The sequence below is a fragment of the Oncorhynchus nerka genome, linkage group LG4 (genome assembly GCF_034236695.1).
Source record: "Oncorhynchus nerka isolate Pitt River linkage group LG4, Oner_Uvic_2.0, whole genome shotgun sequence".
In the NCBI taxonomy this organism is placed as follows: Eukaryota; Metazoa; Chordata; class Actinopteri; order Salmoniformes; family Salmonidae; genus Oncorhynchus; species Oncorhynchus nerka.
Window position 1 is genome coordinate 59673151 of NC_088399.1, and position 20762 is coordinate 59693912.

Genomic DNA, 20762 nt, shown 5'->3' on the forward strand with positions numbered 1-20762 from the left:
AAATTAGCAAGGGACGGCGAAAGATGGGACACGTTACTAATATCCCAAAATTCACCTACAAATCTATTACATACCAATGATTATGGTGAGTGGTCACCCCAGCCTGGTACCCATCCTGACATTTGTTAGAGCAGCCTTTCTCAACCCAGTCCTCGGGTCACACCAGCCGTACCATACATTTAATGTGCTCCAACACCATGCACACCTGAAAACTAGTCAACTAATCAGCAAGCGTTTTTTTTTTATGAACCAGGTGTGCTGGATTTAGGATACGTCAAATATATGTAACGACTAGTGGATCCCGAGGACTGAGTTGATGAAGACGGCACTGAAGTCCCCGTTCTTACACGTGAGAGTTCTGACTCGGAGACGGAGCGCTGGGGCGGTGAGCGGCGCTGGTACCCGGGGCTCACGTCCTGATAGGTGGGGCTGTCGTCGTCCAGCATGGCACCCTGGTCCAGAGGCTCCTCCTCCAGGTGAGAGGTCACATCGTCCGGGCACATCTGGTGGTCCATCCCATTCTGGGTCAGGTTGCAGTGGACAGCTGCAGGGAGAGATAAGAGGGAGGGAGGGGACAAACACAAGGTTAAATAAACTATAGGACACCAATGTGTACAGTATAGATGTGTGTCTGTGAACCAACCATCATCTTGCTACTTAGTAAGTGTACAGTCGTGGCCAAACGTTTTGAGAATGACACAATTATTAATTTCCACAAAGTTTGCTGCTTCAGTGTCTTTAGATAATTTTTTTTGTCAGATGTCACTATGGAATACTGAAGTATAATTACAAGCATTTCATAAGTGTCAAAGGCTTTTATTGACAATTACATGAAGTTGATGCAAAGAGTCAATATTTGCAGTGTTGACCCTTCTTTTTCAAGACCTCTGCAATCCACCCTGGCATGCTGTCAATTAACTTCTGGGCCACATCCTGACTGATGGCAGCCCATTCTTGCATAATCAATGCTTGGAGTTTGTCAGAATTTGCGTGTTTTTGTTTGTCCACCCGCCTCTTGAGGATTGACCACAAGTTCTCATTGGGATTAAGTTCTGGGGAGTTTCCTGGCCATGGACCCAAAATATCGTATGTTTTGTTCCCCGGGCCACTTAGTTATCAATTTTGCCTTATGGCAAGGTGCTCCATCATGCTGGAAAAGGCATTGTTCGTCACCAAACTCTTCCTGGATGGTTGGGAGAAGTTGCTCTCAGAGAATGTGTTGGTACCATTCTTTATTCATGGCTGTGTTCTTAGGCAAAATTGTGAGTGAGCCCACTCCCTTGGCTGGGAAGCACAACAGTAATTATCATGCAGTCACCTTGAGCGATTATCTAAGGCATAAAATAATTCCACGAGGATTATGGATACAGAAAGCACCTTCTCTTGGTTTGAACAACCCCTTCTTTTGTGACCGATGGTGCGAGATTCTTAACAAATACTCCTTTGATTTAATGGCTCTGACCATACAAGAAGTCAGAACAATTGAGCATGATTAGAGATCAAATGATACAGCTAAATGTTGATCTAGAAAGCAAGATCACCAATAAAGGACAAAAAAAAAGAGAACATTGATCAACGTGGGGAAAAAATGAATGACAAACTTGGAGACAAAGCCAAGCAAGCTAAAAAAAATGTTTTTTTTAAACTACACGGAGCAGAAGGTGCATTTCTGGAGGGATGGCGGAGACACTCTCCCACGAGCAAGCTGGAAGGGTAAACGCCAGCCCAGCCATAATCCTAGTGGCGATCATCCTCCCTTCACATCTGACTCCAGTGACCAATTAAGAGCGTCTTCTTTTTTGGAGAATCCCGATGGACGACATCATCGAATAGGCCGTCATCACAACCACCACCCACCCCGCTTTCCAAGCAAGAAATGCTGGAGAGGATAACGCAGGAAGACGGCAACACCCGAAGTCCCCCCCCGACCCCCCCCCCCCACACACACACACACGGAGCACAGTAATTAAATTGTCCAACAGGTCTATATCTGATACATGTTCATCATTTGTCCCAACATCACAGGCCAATGACTGATACAGTTATAGACTTTTGAGTGACTGAGCTTTTGAGTGACGCAGTTTGAGTGACTGAGTTTTGGGGTAATGGGTTTGCCCCCTATACACCTGCCAATGTAAATCTATTGAATGAGACTAGTAACCAGACAGGAGCATGCTAATGCTCTTCCAATTGATAACCTGAATGACAATGAACTTGACTCTCGCTTTGAAGACATAAGGGAAAATGCATTTAGCAAATATTTACCACCCAAAATAAGTCCCCCTTGAAACCTATTGCTGCCTCGTTGAGACAGATACATAACACATCTCCTGGCTAAGAAACAAGAATACAAGTTATTCCACAATATGTCCAAAGCAGGAAAATAATCCCTTATGGAACTCAAGAATGACTCCTGCATGATGATAAAAACATGCCGACAGAGGTGCAATAGTGATGTAAAAAGCTGCAAACTATGACAAGGACATTCTGAGAACGCAGTGCTGAAAATTACAAAGACAGAATATGAGTATATGAAAGTTGACAACCCCCTGGTCATGTACACTCTCTCCCCAAATTCACAAGAGCATGATGCCACCTATACCAGGCAGGCCCATTGTGAGTAGTAACGGATCTCTGAAAGAGAATATCTCTACCTTTGTAGACCATTTAGTGAAACCCCGGGTGATCGCTCTCCCCACGTATACCAGAGACTTTTGATTTGATTAATCTCCTGAAATATGTGGGCCATATACCAGAATATTCTATTCTGTGTACTTTTGATGTTACCAGTCTATATACTAAACATCCCCCACCAGGGTGGCCCTAGAGGCCCTCAAGTTCTTCCTCAATGAATGTGCCAATTGTATTGTGGACTTGGTGGAACTGACTTTTTCTTCCAGACCAAAGGGACAGCGACGGGGGGGCACTACGGCTCCTAATTATTTTAACCAATGTTTGGAAAAGAAAAGTGGTGCTGAATCCAGACCTTAACCCCTTTATCCCAGCCCAGGCTCTGTCGCAGCCGGCTGCGACCGGGAGGTCCATGAGGCGACGCACAATTGGCCTAGCGTCGACAGGGTTAGGGGGGGGGTTTGGCCGGTAGGGATATCCTTGTCTCATCGTGCACTAGCGACTCCTGTGGCGAGCCGGGCGCAGTGCAAGCTAACCAGGTCGCCAGGTACACAGTGTTTCCTCCGACACATTGGTGCGGCTGGCTTCCGGGTTGGATGCGCGCTGTGTTAAGAAGCAGTGCGGCTTGGTTGGGTTGTGTTTCGGAGGACGCATGGCTTTCGACCTTCGTCTCTCCCGAGCCCGTACGGGAGTTGTAGCGATGAGACAAGATAGTAGCTACTAAAAATCAATTGGATACCACGAAATTGGGGAGAAAAGGGGGTAAATACATTTTTTAAATATAAATAAATGAAACTATGAATGAGCACCATCGTTTCACCATTAACTACGCCCTATCACAAAATCAGTTTTATAAAGGACAAAACCCTCCCTCTACAGATCTCTATAGGAAACCACCCTCAAGAGGTGACAGCTTCCAGCCACGTCCACTTATTTTAAAAGTCTCACTGTTAGTCAATTCAGCAGCATCAGAAGAATACGCAGCTCTGAAGCTTCTTACCAGAAACCGACCACGGACCTCACAAAAGGAAGAGGGCTACAAACGACAAATTGGATAAAACATGCAAATGATTGTTTTGAAGGGCTAACACACTTGGAAAGCCTTCAACCAAAAAGTAAAAGCAGAATACTCACCAGTGGGAAAGGCATTTAAAAAGGACATTATCAGGCAGCACTGGGACATTATGGATACTGACCCACAACTGAAACCCATCTTCAAAAGGGAATCTTTCTGGATCCACAGGCTCAACACACGGTCTCCTTTGGCCTTAACTTAAAACCGTTTTTATAGTTCCAAAATGTCCAAATGCTTTTTTTGCCCAAATTGAATAGTGTGAGAGATCACACACACACACACACACACACACTTGCGCATACACACTACCAAAAGTATGTGGACACCTGCTCGTCGAACATCTCATTCCAGAATCATGGGCATTAATATAGAGTTGGTCTCCCATTTGCTGCTATAACAGCCTCTACTCTTCTGGGAAGGCTTTCCACTAGATGTTGAAACATTGCTGCAGAGACTTGCTTCCATTCAGCCACAAGAGCATTAGTGAGGTTGGGCACTGATGTTGGGTGATTAGGCCTGGCTCGCAGTCGGCGAGATCAGGACTCTATGCAGGCCAGTCAAGTTCTTCCACACTGATCGACAGACAATTTCTGTATGGACCTCGCTTTGTGCACGTGGGCATTGTCATGCTGAAACAGGAAAGGGTCTCCTCCAAAGTTGGAAGCACAGAATTGTCTAGAATGTCATTGTATGCTGTACCATTGATATCCCTTCACTGGAACTAAGGGGCCTAGCCCGAACCATGAAAAACAGCCCCAGACCATTATTCCTCCTCCCCCAAACTTTACAGTTGGCACTAGGCATTGGGGCAGTTAGCGTTCTCCTGGCATCCGCCAAACCCAGATTCATCCGTCGGAACCGCCAGATGGCGAAGCGTGTTTCATCACTCTAGAGGATGCGTTTCCATCTTTTACACCACTCCAGCCAACGCTTGGCATTGTGCATGGTGAGCTTAGGCTTTTGTGCGGCTGCTCGCCCATGTAAACTAATTTCATGAAGATCTCAACAAACAGTTATTGTGCTTAAGTTGCTTCCAGAGGCAGTCTCAAACTCGGTACTGATTGCTGCAACTGAGGATAGATGATTTTTACACGCTACAGCCCTCATTGGTCCCGTTCTGTGAGCTAGTGTGGCCTACCACTTCGCGGTTGAGCCATTGTTGCTCCTAAACGCTTCTACTTTACAAAAACAATGAGTCAATGAGTTCCCACCAATTTACTCCCCCTCAGTGTTTGTGTAAGTAACAGAACTCTACTGGATCACTGGGCACCTGACTAAAATCAGCCTTATATTCCTTATGTATATTTTTTAAAGATTACATTAAGTCATGTCTATGGCCAGGAGTTTTCCATGAACACGTTACGTGACCATGACTATCTCCTAGAACTGGGGTCCAGACTGCAGTTTTGTTCCAAGATGGTGTAGCAGACAGACGTCTTTGTCCTCATCTTGTCCCGTGTATACATCTTTTATATATTTTTTCTTTGCATATTTTTTTTATATTTTTCCTAAACCTCAACTTCAAAATACTCTCCTGCAACTTGCCTCATGCAATGTGGTATTGATCTGCTATTTTTTAAAGTATTTTTCTTTACTTTCGAACCAGAATCCCCCAACAGAAGCTAGCCCGCTAACTAGATACTAGATAGTGGTCAGTTAACCACTGGTAGCGGTCATCAGCTAACCTCTAGCTCGGAAATCCCTCACTAGTTTGCACAACGCGATTCAAACCAGAGCATACCGGAATTATTTTCTCTCCATATCTCCGGATTCCTACCGCAAGCTCTGAACCTTTTCACCTGGATCATTGCAGCTAGCTAGCTGCAATCCGAGTTGCTACTCCTGGCTAATGTCTCTGTCCCGAAGCAAGCACCAATTAGCCTGGAGCTAGCCCATGCTAGGCCCATCTCCCGGCTAGCTGAAGAGGTCCATCAGCCACTCCTTGGGCTACAATACCTATTTTGCCAATTAGCCTGGACCCCTTTTACTACACGAAGCCCTGCTAATCCATCACGACTGGACTACTGACGTAATCTGCCCGAGGGTTGTTTTTGCAACGAGGAGGCCCCGCACGAGGAGGCTACAACAGACTTATTTAGTTGCGACGTACCTATAAGGCCCTTCTGCTAGCTTGCTAGCCCGGCCCGCTACCTGTCTGAATCGCCGTGTCTCCAGCCAGCTTAACTACACACTGGACCCCTATGATCACCGGGTTACGCATGCCTCTCCCTAATGTCAATATGCCTTGTCCATTGCTGTTCTGGTTAGTGATTGTCTTATTTCACTTAAGCAGAGCCTCCAGCCCTGCTCAATATGCCTTAGCTAACCCTTCAGTTACACCTCCCACATATGCAGTGACATCACCTGGTTAAAATTTTTCTAGAGACAATATCTCTCTCATCGTCACTCTATGCCTAGGTTTACCTCCACTGTATTCACATCCTACCATACCTTTGTCTGTACATTATGCCTTGAATCTTTTCTATCGCGCCCAGAAACCTGCTCCTTTTACTCTCTGTTTCGAACGTACTAGACGACCAGTTCTTATAGCGTTTAGCCGTACCCTTATCCTACTCCTCCTCTGTTCCTCTGGTGATGTAGAGCTTAATCCAGGCCCAGCAGTGCCTAGCTCCACTCCCATTCCCCAGGAGCTCTCATTTGTTGACTTCTGTAACCGTAAACGACTTGGTTTCATGCATGCTAACATTAGAAGCCTCCCCAAGTTTGTTTTATTCACTGCCTTAGCACACTCTGCCAACCCAGATGTCCTAGCTGTGTCTGAATCCTGGCTTAGGAAGACCACCAAAAAGCCTGAAATTTCCATCCCTAACAATAACATTTTACGACAAGATAGAACTGCCGAAGGGGGCGGAGTGTAAGAGATAGCCTGCAGAGTTCTGTCATACTAGCCAGGTCTGTGCCCAAACAATTCGAGCTTCTACTTTTAAAAATCCACCTTTCCAGACACAAGTCTCTCACCGTTGCCACTTGCTATAGACCACCTTCTGCCCCCAGCTGTGCCCTGGACACCACATGTGAATTGATTGCCCCCCCCATCTATCTTCAGTGCTTGTGCTGCTAGGTGACCTAAACTGGGACATGCTTAACACCCCGGCCATCCTACAATCTAAGCTTGATGCCCTCAATCTCACACAAATTATCAAATGAACCTATCAGGTACAACCCCAAATTCATAAACACGGGCACCCTCATAGATATCATCCTAACCAACTTGCCCTCCAAATACACCTCTGCTGTCTTCAACCAGGATCTCAGCGATCACTGCCTCATTGCCTGCATCCATAATGGGACTGCGGTTAAACGACCACCCCTCATCACTGTCAAACGCTCCCTAAAACACTTCAGCGAGCAGGCCTTTCTAACCGACCTGGCCCGGGTATCCTGGAAGGATATTGACCTCATCCCGCCAGTAGAGGATTCCTGGTTACTCTTTAAAAGGGCATTCCTCACCATCTTAAATAAGCATGCTCCATTCAAAAAAATGTAGAACCGGGAACAGATATAGCCCTTGGTTCTCTCCAGACCTAACTGCCCTCGACCAGCACAAAAACATTGTGGCGTACTGCATTAGCATCAAATAGCCCCTGTGATATGCAACTTTTCAGAGAAGTTAGGAACCAATATACACAAATCACCACATTCTTATCGGCAGACTCAACAGCCTTGGCTTCTCAAATGACTGCCTCGCCTGGTTCACCAACATCTTAAATGCAAGTAAAACTAAATGCATGCTCATCAACCGATCGTTTCCTGCACCCTCCAGCCCAGCATCACTACTCTGGACGGTTCTGACCTAGAATATGTGGACAACTACAAATACCTAGGTGTCTGGTTAGACTGTGTCCAATCAAAAATTAAATCTAGAATCGGCTATTTCAAAGCATCCTTCACAAACAAAGCATCCTTCTCTCGTAAAACTGTTTCACCTCGTAAAACTGACTATCCTACCGATCCTCGACAATGTCATTTACAAAATAGCCTCCGACACTCTACTCAACAAATTGGATGCAGTCTATCACAGTGCCATCCGTTTTGTCACCAAAGCCCCATATACTACCCACCACTGTGACCTGTACGCTCTCGTTGGCTGGCCCTCGCTTCATACTCGTTGCCAAACCCACTGGCTTCAGGTCATCTACAAGTCTTTGCTAGGTAAAGCCCACCTTATCTCAGCTCACTGGTCACCACAGTAGAACCCAGCCGCAGCACGCACTCCAGCAGGTATATTTCACTGTTCCACCCCCAAAGCCAATTCCTCCTTTGGCCGCCTTTCCTTCCAGTTCTCTGCTGCCAATGACTGGAACGAACTGCAAAAATCACTGACGCAGGAGACTCATATCTCCCACACTAACTTCAAGCACCAGCTGTCAGAGCAGCGCACAGATCATTGCACATGTACAGAGCCAATCTAACTACTGTATTTATTTAGCACCTTTGCACCGCAGTACATCTATCACTCCAGTGTTTAATTGCTATATCGTAATTACTTCGCCACTATGGCCTATTTTTTTATTGCCTTACCTCCCTTATATTACCTCATTTGCACACACTGTATATATACACTTTTTTTCCCTCTACTGTATTATTGACTATGTGTCGAACTGCTTTGCTTTATCTTGGCCAGGTCACAGTTGTAAAAGAAAACTTGTTCTCAACTAGCCTAGCTTGTTAAATAAAGGTGAAATAAAAATAAAAATGACGGTGCCACATTGAATGTCACCAGGCTCTTCAGTAAGGGCATTCTACTGCCAATGTTTAGTCTATGGGATTGCATGGCTGTGTGCCCAAATGTACACACTGGTCAGCAATGGGTGTGGCTGAAATAGCCAAATCCACCTACTTGTGTGATATATCTATAAAAAAAAACTGTAAATATTGATCACATTCCTTGTGTATGGTCATATACTTTTATACTGTGAACCTGTTATACATTTGTACCTCCTGTTTCAGGAAGTGATTTCACGGAGTACTGCCCATACATGCATACGACCTTCCACCAACACCTGGGAAAATGGATGCCTGATGAAGACCTGGGAGCATGAGCAGCAGTGTGCAGCGTTTTCCTCCTTCAACTCCAGCACCTGCAAAAAGGTACCTGGATGTGCGCATGTTCTTCAGCTTTTGGAAAGCAGACCAGGTTTTGCCTGTGCTTAGCTCTATTTAGTTCATTTTTATCCCCACCAAAAAATACAACTCTAGTCCTTGCCGATGACAAGCATAACCATACTTGAAAATATGAAGAGTGGTACTCAGTGATGTGTTGCCCCAAACATAGCGTTTTGTGTTAAGGACAAAGTTTTACTTTAGTGCCTTACTGCAAACAGGATGCATGTTTCTGAATATTTTTATTCTGTACAGGCCTCCTTCTTCTCACTCGATCATTTAGTAACTACAATGTTTTTGAGTCATCCTCAAGAGTTTAAAATAGGGAGAAAACTGTTTTAAAGTCACCAATGGCCGCATGGTGAAATCCCTGAGGGGTTTCCTTCCTCTCCGGCAACTGAGTTAGGAAGGACACCTGTATCTTTGTAGTGACTGTGTGTATTGATACACCATCCAAATTGTTATTAATAACTTCAGATAGTCAACCTCCCTGGTCTTTGTGGTCGAATCTGTGTTTGAAACTCACTGCTCGACTGAGGGACTTAAAGATAAGTGTGTGTGTGTGGGGTACAGAGATGAGGTACAGTTGTCATTCAAAAATCATGCTAAACACTTAGTGTAGTCCATGCAACTTATTACTTAACTTGCCTTAGTGCCTTGTGTGCATTGCTGCACTTATGTGATGAAATATTCCATTAACATGTTTAAGCTAAATGATCTGATCAGTTGCATCAGACTCATTGCTTTTTAACGTGTTTTTTTTAGCCTAGGCCTACTGGTTGTATGAATTTGGGATCTATCGTCCCAGAGTTTGTTTGGGGAAAAGCCATTTCTTTCTCGACAGGCTGACCAATAGAATATGTAAACTCTTCCACTATGGGGGTAGTAGATTGTCATGGGCCAGTGATTTTGCGATTCTTTACTCATCTTGTTGGCTGAGGCAAAGTAAACGTGTACAGTTATTCTAACACCTTCAAAGTGCGCATCAGAATTCGGTAAGGACAGCAGATCGTTGCATCCGCGACTTGCATGTTCTGTTAATATGAATCGCCATAATCTAAATGTGATTTCTTGGTGCAATGTTGTTCTATTAGAATATCACTAGAGGGCAGCAGATAACATCCTTTGGTAGAGTGGCCAACAAGATCTTACTTTGAGGACATTCAACATTGAGGTCCAAAGCTTTTTATAACACTGACATTCATGACATAAATCACACATATTGATCAAATGTAGATTGCGGGCCCTATTTGAAGTCTAATCAGAAAACAAGACAGTACTCTTTCTGTCAGGCCTTACCATGGAATCGGTTTGAAAATCCAAACTTTCCATCACCTCAAAAGTTTTGCAAAATGATCCAAAATAGAAAAATAGAACACATAAATAAAATGCATGCAGTCTTACGCTCAAGGTCATAGATGAAAACCGTTTCCTTGACTGTAATCTCTAAAAACACATTCACTCTAATCCAGTCTAACCCCACACTATTTTTTGGAGGGTACACAAACTACACGAGCTGCATAATAATTTGATTATTTTCATACATTTCCACGACAGGCAAATTTGTGTCGTGGGGAGATATAAAATTGAAAAAAGACACGTCCATAAATCTGATGTAAGTCATGTTGGAGCGATGCCAGGTGGGGGAGAGCTGCCAAATCCTATTCTGGGCCACTGTCATCGAGAGATTACAGGAAACCCAACAAGGAACACCATTTTGTTTTTAAAATAAGTGTTTCCTTATGATAGAGTAAGGAGGCAAGGCGCCCATCTGAACCTGATGCAGTAGCTCTACCACTTCAGTCCACGACAATGTAAAGCAGAGGACACCACAATGGGTTACTGGACAAAGTCCTGCCGGATTTGATTGTGACAATTATAGGCTACAAGACTATACTGAACAAAAATATAAAAACACAACATGCAACAATGAAAGATTTTTACTGTGTTACAGTTCATAAGGAAATCGGTCAATTTAAAATACATTCAGTAGGCCATTATCTATGGTTTTCACATGACTGGGAACACAGATATGCATAAGTTTGTCGTCAGATACAATAAAAATAAAAAAATAAGAAGGGACGTGGATCAGAAAACCAGTCAGTATCTGGTGTGACCATTTGCCTCATGTAGCTTGACACATCTCCTTCACATTGTCTTCAATGGCTGTGTGAAGTTACTGGATATTGGCGGGAACACCCTATCGTACAAGTCGATCTAGAGCATTCCAAACATGGTTAATGTGTGACATTGTCAAGTGAGTGTGCAGGCCATGAAAAAAAAAAAAACTGGGACATTTTCAGCTTCCAGGAATGGTGTACAGATCCTCGCGACACGGGGCTGTGCATCATCATGCTGAAACACGAGGGGATGGTGGCGGATGAATGGCACGACAACGGGCCTCAAGATCTCGTCACAGTATCTGCATTCAAATTGCAATTGTGTTCGTTGTCCGTAGCCTGCCCATACCATAACCCCCACCGCAACCAATGGGGCACTCTGTTCACAACGTTGGCGTCAGCAAACCGCTTGCCCACACGACGCCATACAAGTGGTATGTGGCCGGTTGGACTTACTGCCAAATTCTCTGGCGGATATTCTTACAGTCAGCATGCCAATTGCATGCTCCCTCCAAACATCTGTCGCATTGTGTTGTGTGACAAAACTGCACATTTGCCTTTTATTATCCCCAGCACAAGGTGCACCTGTGTAATGATCATGCCGTTTAATCAGCTTCTTGATATGCCACACCTGTCAGCTGGATGTATTATCTTGGCAAAGGAGAAATGCTCATCAACAGGGATGTAAACAAATGTATGCACAGAATTTGAGAGAAGTGTTTCAAATCTGAGCTGATAGAAACAAAATGTAAATTAGACAACTAGACATAAACCCCTGAGAGTTTCAAATCCAAGCAATAGTAAACACGCAATGGCAGCAAAACATGAACTCCACTGAACCCTTACAATGCCACCTCATTATCACCATTTTTAATCAGCATACTGACTTGTTGACAAGGCTAGGTGATTACCAGATACATCTGGTGCCGTTTCAGTTTCACGCTCTGAGTCGTCTCCCTAGGCAGACGAGTTGCATCCCACAATGTAAAACAATTTTCCGGTATTCACCCTAGCTCTGGGACTTCCAAGATTGAGAGGAACTAGGCAGAAACCATGATGCATTCTCCTTTCAAATAGAAAGGGCAATATACATGAGAGGGCCATGTTTTAAACAAAGGCAACTTAGGATGCAGGGCACGGAGCTATCCTCCTGCTCTCTCCCTCTTTCTCCCTCTCCATATCGTTACTCATTGCATGACTGGTGTTCAACCATTCTGGAGCAGCAATTCATTATGCATTCTCTGTTAAGTGTGTCTGTACAACTACAGCAATGCTGAGATAGAAAGAGAGAGATTCAAAAGGGATAGAGGGCGAGGGATGGAAGGAGAGGTGAGGGACGGAGATGTGAAGAAAGGATGGAGGGAGAGTTGCCTGGTCTGTGTCCTGTTGGAGGGGGGGGCTTAGTGGGGTAGGTGGGGGTTGAGGAAAAAGGATGCTTTTTTTTCCCTGCAACAGTTACTATATATAGCCCAGAACATTCACCCCCTTCCCTTTCCTCTCTGACATGCGCTGTGCGTACATCGTGAGGCAGAGTCAATGAGGGGGAAAGAGAGAGAAAGAGCTGAATGGAAATACATAGAACCACCATCTTGGCAGTTGGCAGTACTGTATCAATGGTCTTTGGAAGGACAAAGGTTGGTCATGAATTCAAAGGTCGTACGAGTGTTACAACATACCAGCCCTGGAATAGCTCATCCCAATGTCCTTGTGTTTTATCACCTGTATAAAAGGACTCATATCACGCTGTCGTAATCGTATAGTTTCAGACAACAATCTTGTCAAATCAAATTTGATTTGTCACATGCGCCGAATACAACAAGTATTCAATAGACCTTAGTGAAATGCTTACTTACAAGCCCTTAACCAACAATGCAGCTGAACAAATAAATACACATGAAAAAAGCAACAATAAATAACAGTAACGAGGTGACGAGTTCATATTTCTAAACTTTTAATATTATTAATCATTAGTTATGCTAGAGACATGAGGGGTGCCATAGTCTAGGGTCTACACCAGCAGTTAATGTGTATCTGTAGGAGGAATGTATATGATCAGTGCAATTAAGCTTGGAATGTGCCAAGTGTAGGGAAGATGATCAGGTGGCAGCACTGATAAGGGGAGAGAGCCATAGATTAGTGACAAAGGGGGTCGAGGTCAGGTCACATTAAGGGAGAAGGAACAGTTTATTGCCCATATCACTTAACTTCCTGCCTAGCAATAAAGATGCAATGTTTAGCGAGAAGGAGGAGACTCCACCCCAAATTGGGGTGAGTATATATACACACACACACACACCACCACCACCACCACCACCGGTAGCACCATGTCATCGTCTGTTCAGCTGTTCGATCCTTTGGGATGAATAAACTTGGTTTAAGCTGTCATAGTGTCCGTCGAGTTCTTACTCTGATATTTAGAACCTAACAGAGGCTATATACAAGGGGTACTGGTACAGAGTAAATGTGCAGGGAGTCCAGGGTGGCTGGAGGGTGGCTGGAGTCTGATAATGTTTTGGGCCTTCTTCTGACACCGCCTGGTACAGAGGTCCTGGATGGTAGGAAGCTTGGCCCCAGTCATGTACTCCGCCGTACACACTACCCTCTGTAGTGCCTTGTGGTCTGAGGCTGAGCAGTTGCCATACCAGGCGGTTGCTCTCTATGGTGCAGCTGTAGAACTTTGAGGATCTGATGATTCGTGCCAAATCTTTTCAGTCTCCTGAGGGGGAATAGGCATTGTTGTGCCCTCTTCACAACTGTCTCGGTATGTTTGGACCTTGTCAGTTTGTTGGTGATGTGGACACCAAGTGACTTGAAGCTCTCAACCTGCTCCACTACAGCCCCGTCGATGAGAATGGGGGCGTGCTTGGCCCTCCTTTTCCTGTAGTCCACGATCATCTCCTTTGTCTTGATCACGTTGAGGGAGAGGTTGTTATCATGGCACCACACTGCCAGGTCTCTGACCTCCCTCATTGTTGTCAGTGATCATGCCTACCACTGTTCGTCATGCCTACCACTGTTTTCTGACCACTGTGTCATCAGCAAACTTAATGGTGTTGAGTCGTGCTTGGCCATGCAGTCATGGGTGAACAGAGAGTAAAGGAGGGGACTGAGCACGTACCCCTGAGGGGCCCCGGTGTTGAGGATCAGCGTGGCAGATGTGATTGAATCGTGTATAGTACTAGAAGCGAGCTAAGGATAAGTATGAGATGAGCATAGACCCCAAGTCATATACTTCGATCTCAAATTTGACTTAAGGCTATACAATGATGAGCATTACAGACTTTCCCCCCAGATATTTGTTAAGTCAGGCTGCATAAAGCCCCCATATCAGCATCAACAACATCGACGTTTGGATTGAAGATAGCAATATAGAAGGGTGAAACAAGGTGGTTAAGGTTGTGGAAACACAAGTAGGCTATTTAAAGTCAATCTGTACTACAAATCCAGGTGATATGTTCCCTACAGGTATCCAGAGTCATATTTGAACCCACAGATCTAAAGAGAAGCCAGTATAATCAGAAGTGAAGTTTGCTCAGTGTGAGCTGGTCCCCGGGCGCTCTGGCTTCGCTGTCAAAGTAGAGCAGAGTGAATTGTTTGTGCACACACTGCATGACCCAGAAACCAGGCCTGGAGAAAGAGGCCAACTGACTGTAGCCCTGTACAGCACAGATGGGGCCTCAGCAGCCAACTCCCGGGACATTTTCCAAAGGTGAAGCTAATTAGTGATCCGCTAGAGGGCGTACAGGGGAAACGGGGGTGAGCGCTCTCTCTCTCTCCCCATTCGTACCAGGGGAGACCCTGAGGGGGCTTGAAGAGGAGTCAGGGATTGACTGGGCTCCAGTGAAATGACAATTCATAGGCTCTGCTGCCAGCCCTGCAGCTGCTCTTTTAAATACTAACAGTAGCGTCGGGCACTAACTACAAATAAGCCTTTTCAGAAGCTGCAGAAAAATCATCTTTACTTCTCTATAGATGCTCTGAACGCAAACAACTTTTGTGATTTATGGACTGAGGAAGTCTGAATAATGTTTTTTTTTCATGGAGTCTAACTTCTTCCATCTGCGGTTCACTCGGTCATCTCTTTTCATAGCCCATCCAAATACTAATACAGTCCTAGGCCTACTGCCCAAATTTCATCGACAAAAATGACACAGGGCAACACTGATTCTCCCTTTCTACTGTAAGCAAAAGTCTCTGCAAGGACAGTCAGAGAAGCCTGCTAAATCTCTCCAAAAGGGTAAGAGTGTGTGTGTGTGTGTGTGTCTCCAACTGACTACCCTAAGGACTTTCAAGAGCACATTTTCTATCAGCAGGGGGAAGGCACAGTCAGATCCTTGTTACACGCTTGCTTAAAGTACTAATTGGAACTTCTTTGAAGAGGGAAAGAGGAGCTCATTGTCCCATATGGGGATCTTCACCTCGTGTGCCTCTTACTAAGCCAGTGAGTGGATGGGGTTGAGAGGAACTTTGTCATCCATCTATAATGTCATGGCTAGCTCAGCTTTGAGATTGATAGGTCATCTCAGCCAATGGGGCATTGACATGCATGGGTCAACTTAGTCACAAGAGCATTGGGATGAGTAGGTGATCTCAGTTGATCGGAGTTACTAAAAACATAACCCCACTAAACAGATGAGTCAATATTGTTACTACGTGGGTCACATATTTGGTCACATATTTTCCTAACACATAAAGGGCCCGTACACAAAGCCTGTGGCAAAAAGTAGATACTACTATATACAACTATGCATGGTTAAATCCATTTGAATTCAATCACTTTCTGACAGCTTCCCTTTTGATTTACACAAAACTTCCCACGCATGTTTGCCCATGGAAGAATTGGACAGAAAGTGACTTTTTGGACATGAAAGCCAAAACATTCGAGATAGAAAAAGGAGCTCAAAGTTGACCCATTTTCCACACCCCACCATACCATGTTATTCAGGTCTTCATCGCTGAAAAAGATAAAACAGTTGAGTTCGATGTTTAAAATCTTATAAAACAGGGGTTTCAAACGGTTTGATAATTTGTGGGTGTCATTTCAATCATAGAACGGACCCATCCCTTCTGACCACTGCAATTTTTCGGTTACACCATTGACAGTTTAACTTCAGCTTATTACCACAAAGATGGCCGCCTGTCCACCCACCTTCGAACTTAAAATGCTCATGTATATTCTATTATCGCAATAGATTTCCTATGAAATATTGCCAGTATAATTTAAAACATATTCCCATTCAAGACAACATTCTCTGACCTCTGACCTCCAACCATTTTGTGGTACCATTTGACACCTCAGATGATGTAAAAAAATACGAGCTAATCTATGCGAATATGAAGGAAGAAAATCAAGAGTTTACGCATTTTTAGGTAATGGACGTTTAAGGTCAAAATAATGATTTAAGAACATTATCAAATAGTTTGACAAACCTGTTTGTAAGCTTTGAAATGATATCAAATCTCAACTGTTCATCTTCTCCAGTGATGAAGACACAGATGGCGGGGTCTGCAAAATAGGTCCAATTTGAGCACCTTGATTTTGGCATTCAGATCCAATTTTTATTTTTATTTATTTATTTAACTTTCTGAATTCTATAACGGGCAAAAATGGATGGAATGTTTCATTCAAATCACAAGCGGTGCTGTCAAAATGTGATTGAATTCAAATGGATTTACCCTCGTACCGATACCAGCTACTCTACTTTGGTCACCCCAGGATGCTCTGGCATAGTTCTTTGCCACAGGCTGTTTTGTACAAGGCCTCAAAATGTATATGTCAACTGTGCTACTTGAATTGAGATGCATTTAGCCATCGCAGCTAACAGGGCCTTGGCATGCATGGGTCAGCTTTGTCACTACAGGATTGACAGGTCAACTCGGTTGCTGCAAAGTTCAGGTATGAGTCATTACTGTTACTGCATGGGTTATTAGCACATTAAGATTCACAGGTCAACTCTGTCTACATGGTTCATCTACAACCTTGGGATGCATGAGTAAACTCCAACATTAGAATATACAGTATTAGAGTACGCACAAACCTTTGATGCCACTAACCATGTGCCTGACAGTACCGCCAAAGACCTGATCTAGGCCTACAGGAAGTGTTTGGGCACGGCAGGCTTGATGAGTTCATTTCCTGGCTTTACTTTCAGACTGACTGAAGTAGGCGACATATCACAATTCTCTCCCTAATTCACCCTGAAATCATATAAAAATGTAAGTGTTCAAACCCTGCCCGGCTCCACCATGGCCCCCAGGCTGGCCTCTGATAGGCTGTCCGATGTGAGCCAGAAACTGATGCATTCTCCGAATACAAAATTTAACTCACACCGTTGGGTGTGTAGCTGAGGCAGTAAGCTACAGTATTTGAGCTGGGCATCAAACACAGAGTCAAATACAAAAATATGCTCGATTTGGAGCATAAGGACAGTGTTTAATATTTCAGCAGAAGGCACAACGGCAAAGAACAAAAAAAACTAAGTGCCTAGAATAATCATGACTGAAAAATAAGCTTTGAGGGTTTCTGTACTTTTTCGACTTCAGCAGCTGCGGATTTTAAAGCTTGGTCCAACCCATGGGTATGAGGAGGTATGACGAGCCTCATGGGTATTTTATGCAACCCCTAAAACATTCATCCTTCTATATGGTGAGTACAGTAGGCAAGGCAAGTGCCCTCCTGTCACGATCGTTGAAATGAGCAGACCAAGGAGCAGTGTACATAGTGTTCCACATGTTTATTAAAATGAAACTCACCAACAAAAACAATAAACAGCAGAGACAACGATAGACAGCTGCCTCTGATTGGGAGCCATACCCGGCCAACAAAGAAATAGAAAAACTAGAATGCCCACCCAAACCACCCAAATAAAAAGGCTCTAAAAGGACAAGGCGCGTCAGTACCCTCCCGCCCTCCCAGAGGTGCGGACACCGGCCGCAAAACCTGACTCCATTGGGGAGGGTCCGGGTGGGCATCTAGCCTCGGTGGCGGCTCCGGTTCGGGGACCGTCTCAGGAGGCTCTGGACCGGGGCGTGGGGCTGGTACTGGTGGCACCGGGCTGGTTACACGCACCTCAGAGCGAGTGCGGGGAGGTAGCACAGGACGTACTGGGCTGTGGAGGCGTATGTCAGGGCGAGTGTAGGGAGCAGGCACAGGACGTACCGGACTGGGGACACGTACTTCAGGGCGAGTACGAGGAGGAGACACAGGATGTACCGGACTGGGGAGGCGCACTGGAGGCCTGATGTGTGGGACCGGCACAGATTGCACCAGACTGGTGATACGCTCCTCCAAACGCCTACGTGCCGCATACTCCTCGCCAACTCCATTCTCCGGTATCCCTCCTCGCATTGTTCTATTGAATCCCAGGCGGGCTCTGGCACTCTCCCTGGGTCGACCGACCACCTCTCTACCTCCTCCCAGGTTGTCTCTGGTTCACACCTCGGCACCGTCGACCACCACCTCGGGCTGTCCTTTGGGCTGTCTTTGTGGCCGCGAACCCCGGCGTCGTCACTGTTGCTCCTTCGCTGCCTCCGCCTGCTTCCATGGCAGGCTTCTGTCTCCTGCCATGATTTCGTCCCACGTCCAGGATGTCCTCCACTCCTCCTGGGCTCGCTGCTTGGTCCCGTGGGTGGTGGGATCTTCTGTCACGATCGTTGAAATGAGCAGACCAAGGCGCAGTGTGCATAGAGTTCTACATGTTTATTCAAATGAAACTCGACAACAAAAACAATAAACAGCAAACGAGACATAACGACTGGAGTGCTCACAGGCGCTACACAAAAACAAGATCCCACAAACTAAAGGTGGGAAAAAAGGCTGCCTAAGTATGATCCCCAATCAGAGACAACTATTGACAGCTGCCTCTGATTGGGAACCACCAGCCAACAAAGAAATAGAAAAACTAGAATGCCCACCGAAATCACACTCCGACCTAACCAAATAGAGAAATAAAAAGGCTCTCAGAGGTCAGGGCGTGACACCTCCTGAATGACTGTGTTAGGTGAATCTCAGGAAGCTACATTTCCCAGAACAGGTTACAACGGCATCCTTATGACGTCAGACTACATGGTCAGATTATCTAATCGCAAAGACTGCTGGTTATGTGCCCAGATGCCAACCAGAGTATGGTTGGTATCTTCACTGACGTCTTAAAAAAACATCTGAACAACCCCAATGGGATATAGATATCTATCTATCTCTATAACCCAGTAAACAGAGTGTATTCTAAATCAGGTATTCCATCATGCATAAAATGTCATTGCTTACCAAGACATCTCTCTTACAGTACCTCAAGACATCTCGCTCACCTCGTGCGAAAGATGTCATGGCACAAAAAAAATATATATCGTAAGAAAAAATTCAGTAAAGAAGCCTCTACGGACTTCCTCTGACATCGAGTCCCTCCTCTGTGCCCACATTTATATCAATGACTCTGAAATTGTCTCACTTCAAAACCACGCAGCAGAATGGGGCTCGGCAAACTTCATGGTCATCCGAAGTTACAAAGCAGAGTACACAGCAGGGTGCACCATGACTCAATTCTGCGTCCCAAATGGCACCTTGCTCCTATTATAGTGTACTACCTTTGACCAGGGCGCAGATCAAAACTAGTGCACTGTAAAGGGAATAGGGTGCCATTTTGGCCGCACCCTTTATTCAAAAGGAGATGGGAATCATATTTCTAACTAAGAGAGGAGTTTCTAAAAGGGTAATTGGCATGTCCAAGACATTCCTACTTTAAGTTGTTTTTCCTCTCTAGTATTTTCTTAGGGCGTTTTCACGCACTTTTGAGCTCTAGTTCGAATCAGAGTTCGACTATATGTTACATTGTATTTATTTATTTTCTTTCATTTGGTCCGAGTGGTTTCACATTGACAAAATGTCAAACATACAAACACTCCTGAACAAAAGCATGTGTCCATGCAATCCATTTCAGATTATCATGAAGCATCACTTTTGTCCCCAATCTTCATATTACCTTTCAACAACATGCATGAGGAAACAGCACGATAGCCCCTCTAACTGCTGTGTGAATAGGCTATATTCAGTAGTCTATATCCCAGCATAGCCTCCCCATCTCCCCTAATCTGCATCGGATGCGCTCATAAATGCCCTGCTACTCACAGAATGTTTCAGCGATATCAAGATATGATACTGTATTTGTTTCATCAAATGTTCACAGTCAAGCAACCAATAATATTGCGCGACTCTGGTTCTTTTCCTGTGTTTGGTCCGGACTGGATTCTTCACCTGCAGCAACCCGCACCATGATACGAAATATACCGGACCGAGACCACCCTTTTACAGCGCCCCCCCCCCCCCCCCCCGAGTGCAAACAAACCAAACTAAGGGGTTAACATGTAGTGTTCGGAAAAACTGCACCCAACCAATTTGGCGTGAAAGCCCCTTTTAAAAAGGTAATTCACGCCGTTGACTGAGTGAATTGATTCTTCTGACAGACAGTAAAACTACAGGAGTTGGTGTTACAGTACACAGCGGGGAGACATCAGCAGGTACGTGCTCTGTGCCTTGCGTCAATTGCATATTCATCAGGTCTAAAATTAGGCTGTGTTACCTCATCCCTGTAGCTCTGTGTGTGACTCTGCCTCAGTATATAAATTCAGTGTGAGTCTGTGTAAAAAAAGTTAAAAAGGACGCCTTCCAATTGACATCTAATCCACTTCAGTAAATTGGCAGTTACACAAGCTCAGTGGGAGGAATAGGAGGCTATCTAATCAGTGACTGACAAAATATAGGCTGCTCTGTGAATATGAAGACAATTTGTGGGTATTTTGAAACCATAACGACTCTG

At 44.8% G+C, this 20762-nt stretch overlaps 1 protein-coding gene across 4 annotated transcripts in view; it reads right to left on the minus strand.

The window, feature by feature from the left end:
• Nucleotides 1-20762, minus strand: part of samd12 (sterile alpha motif domain containing 12) — a 122037-nt gene that overhangs the window by 89505 nt on the left and 11770 nt on the right. For all 4 annotated transcript variants that reach the window (XM_029658010.2, XM_029658011.2, XM_029658012.2 and 1 more), the window contains exon 2: nucleotides 348-544. In XM_029658010.2, coding sequence (XP_029513870.1) covers nucleotides 348-544 — 197 coding nt within the window. The remainder of the gene's footprint in view (nucleotides 1-347; nucleotides 545-20762) is intronic.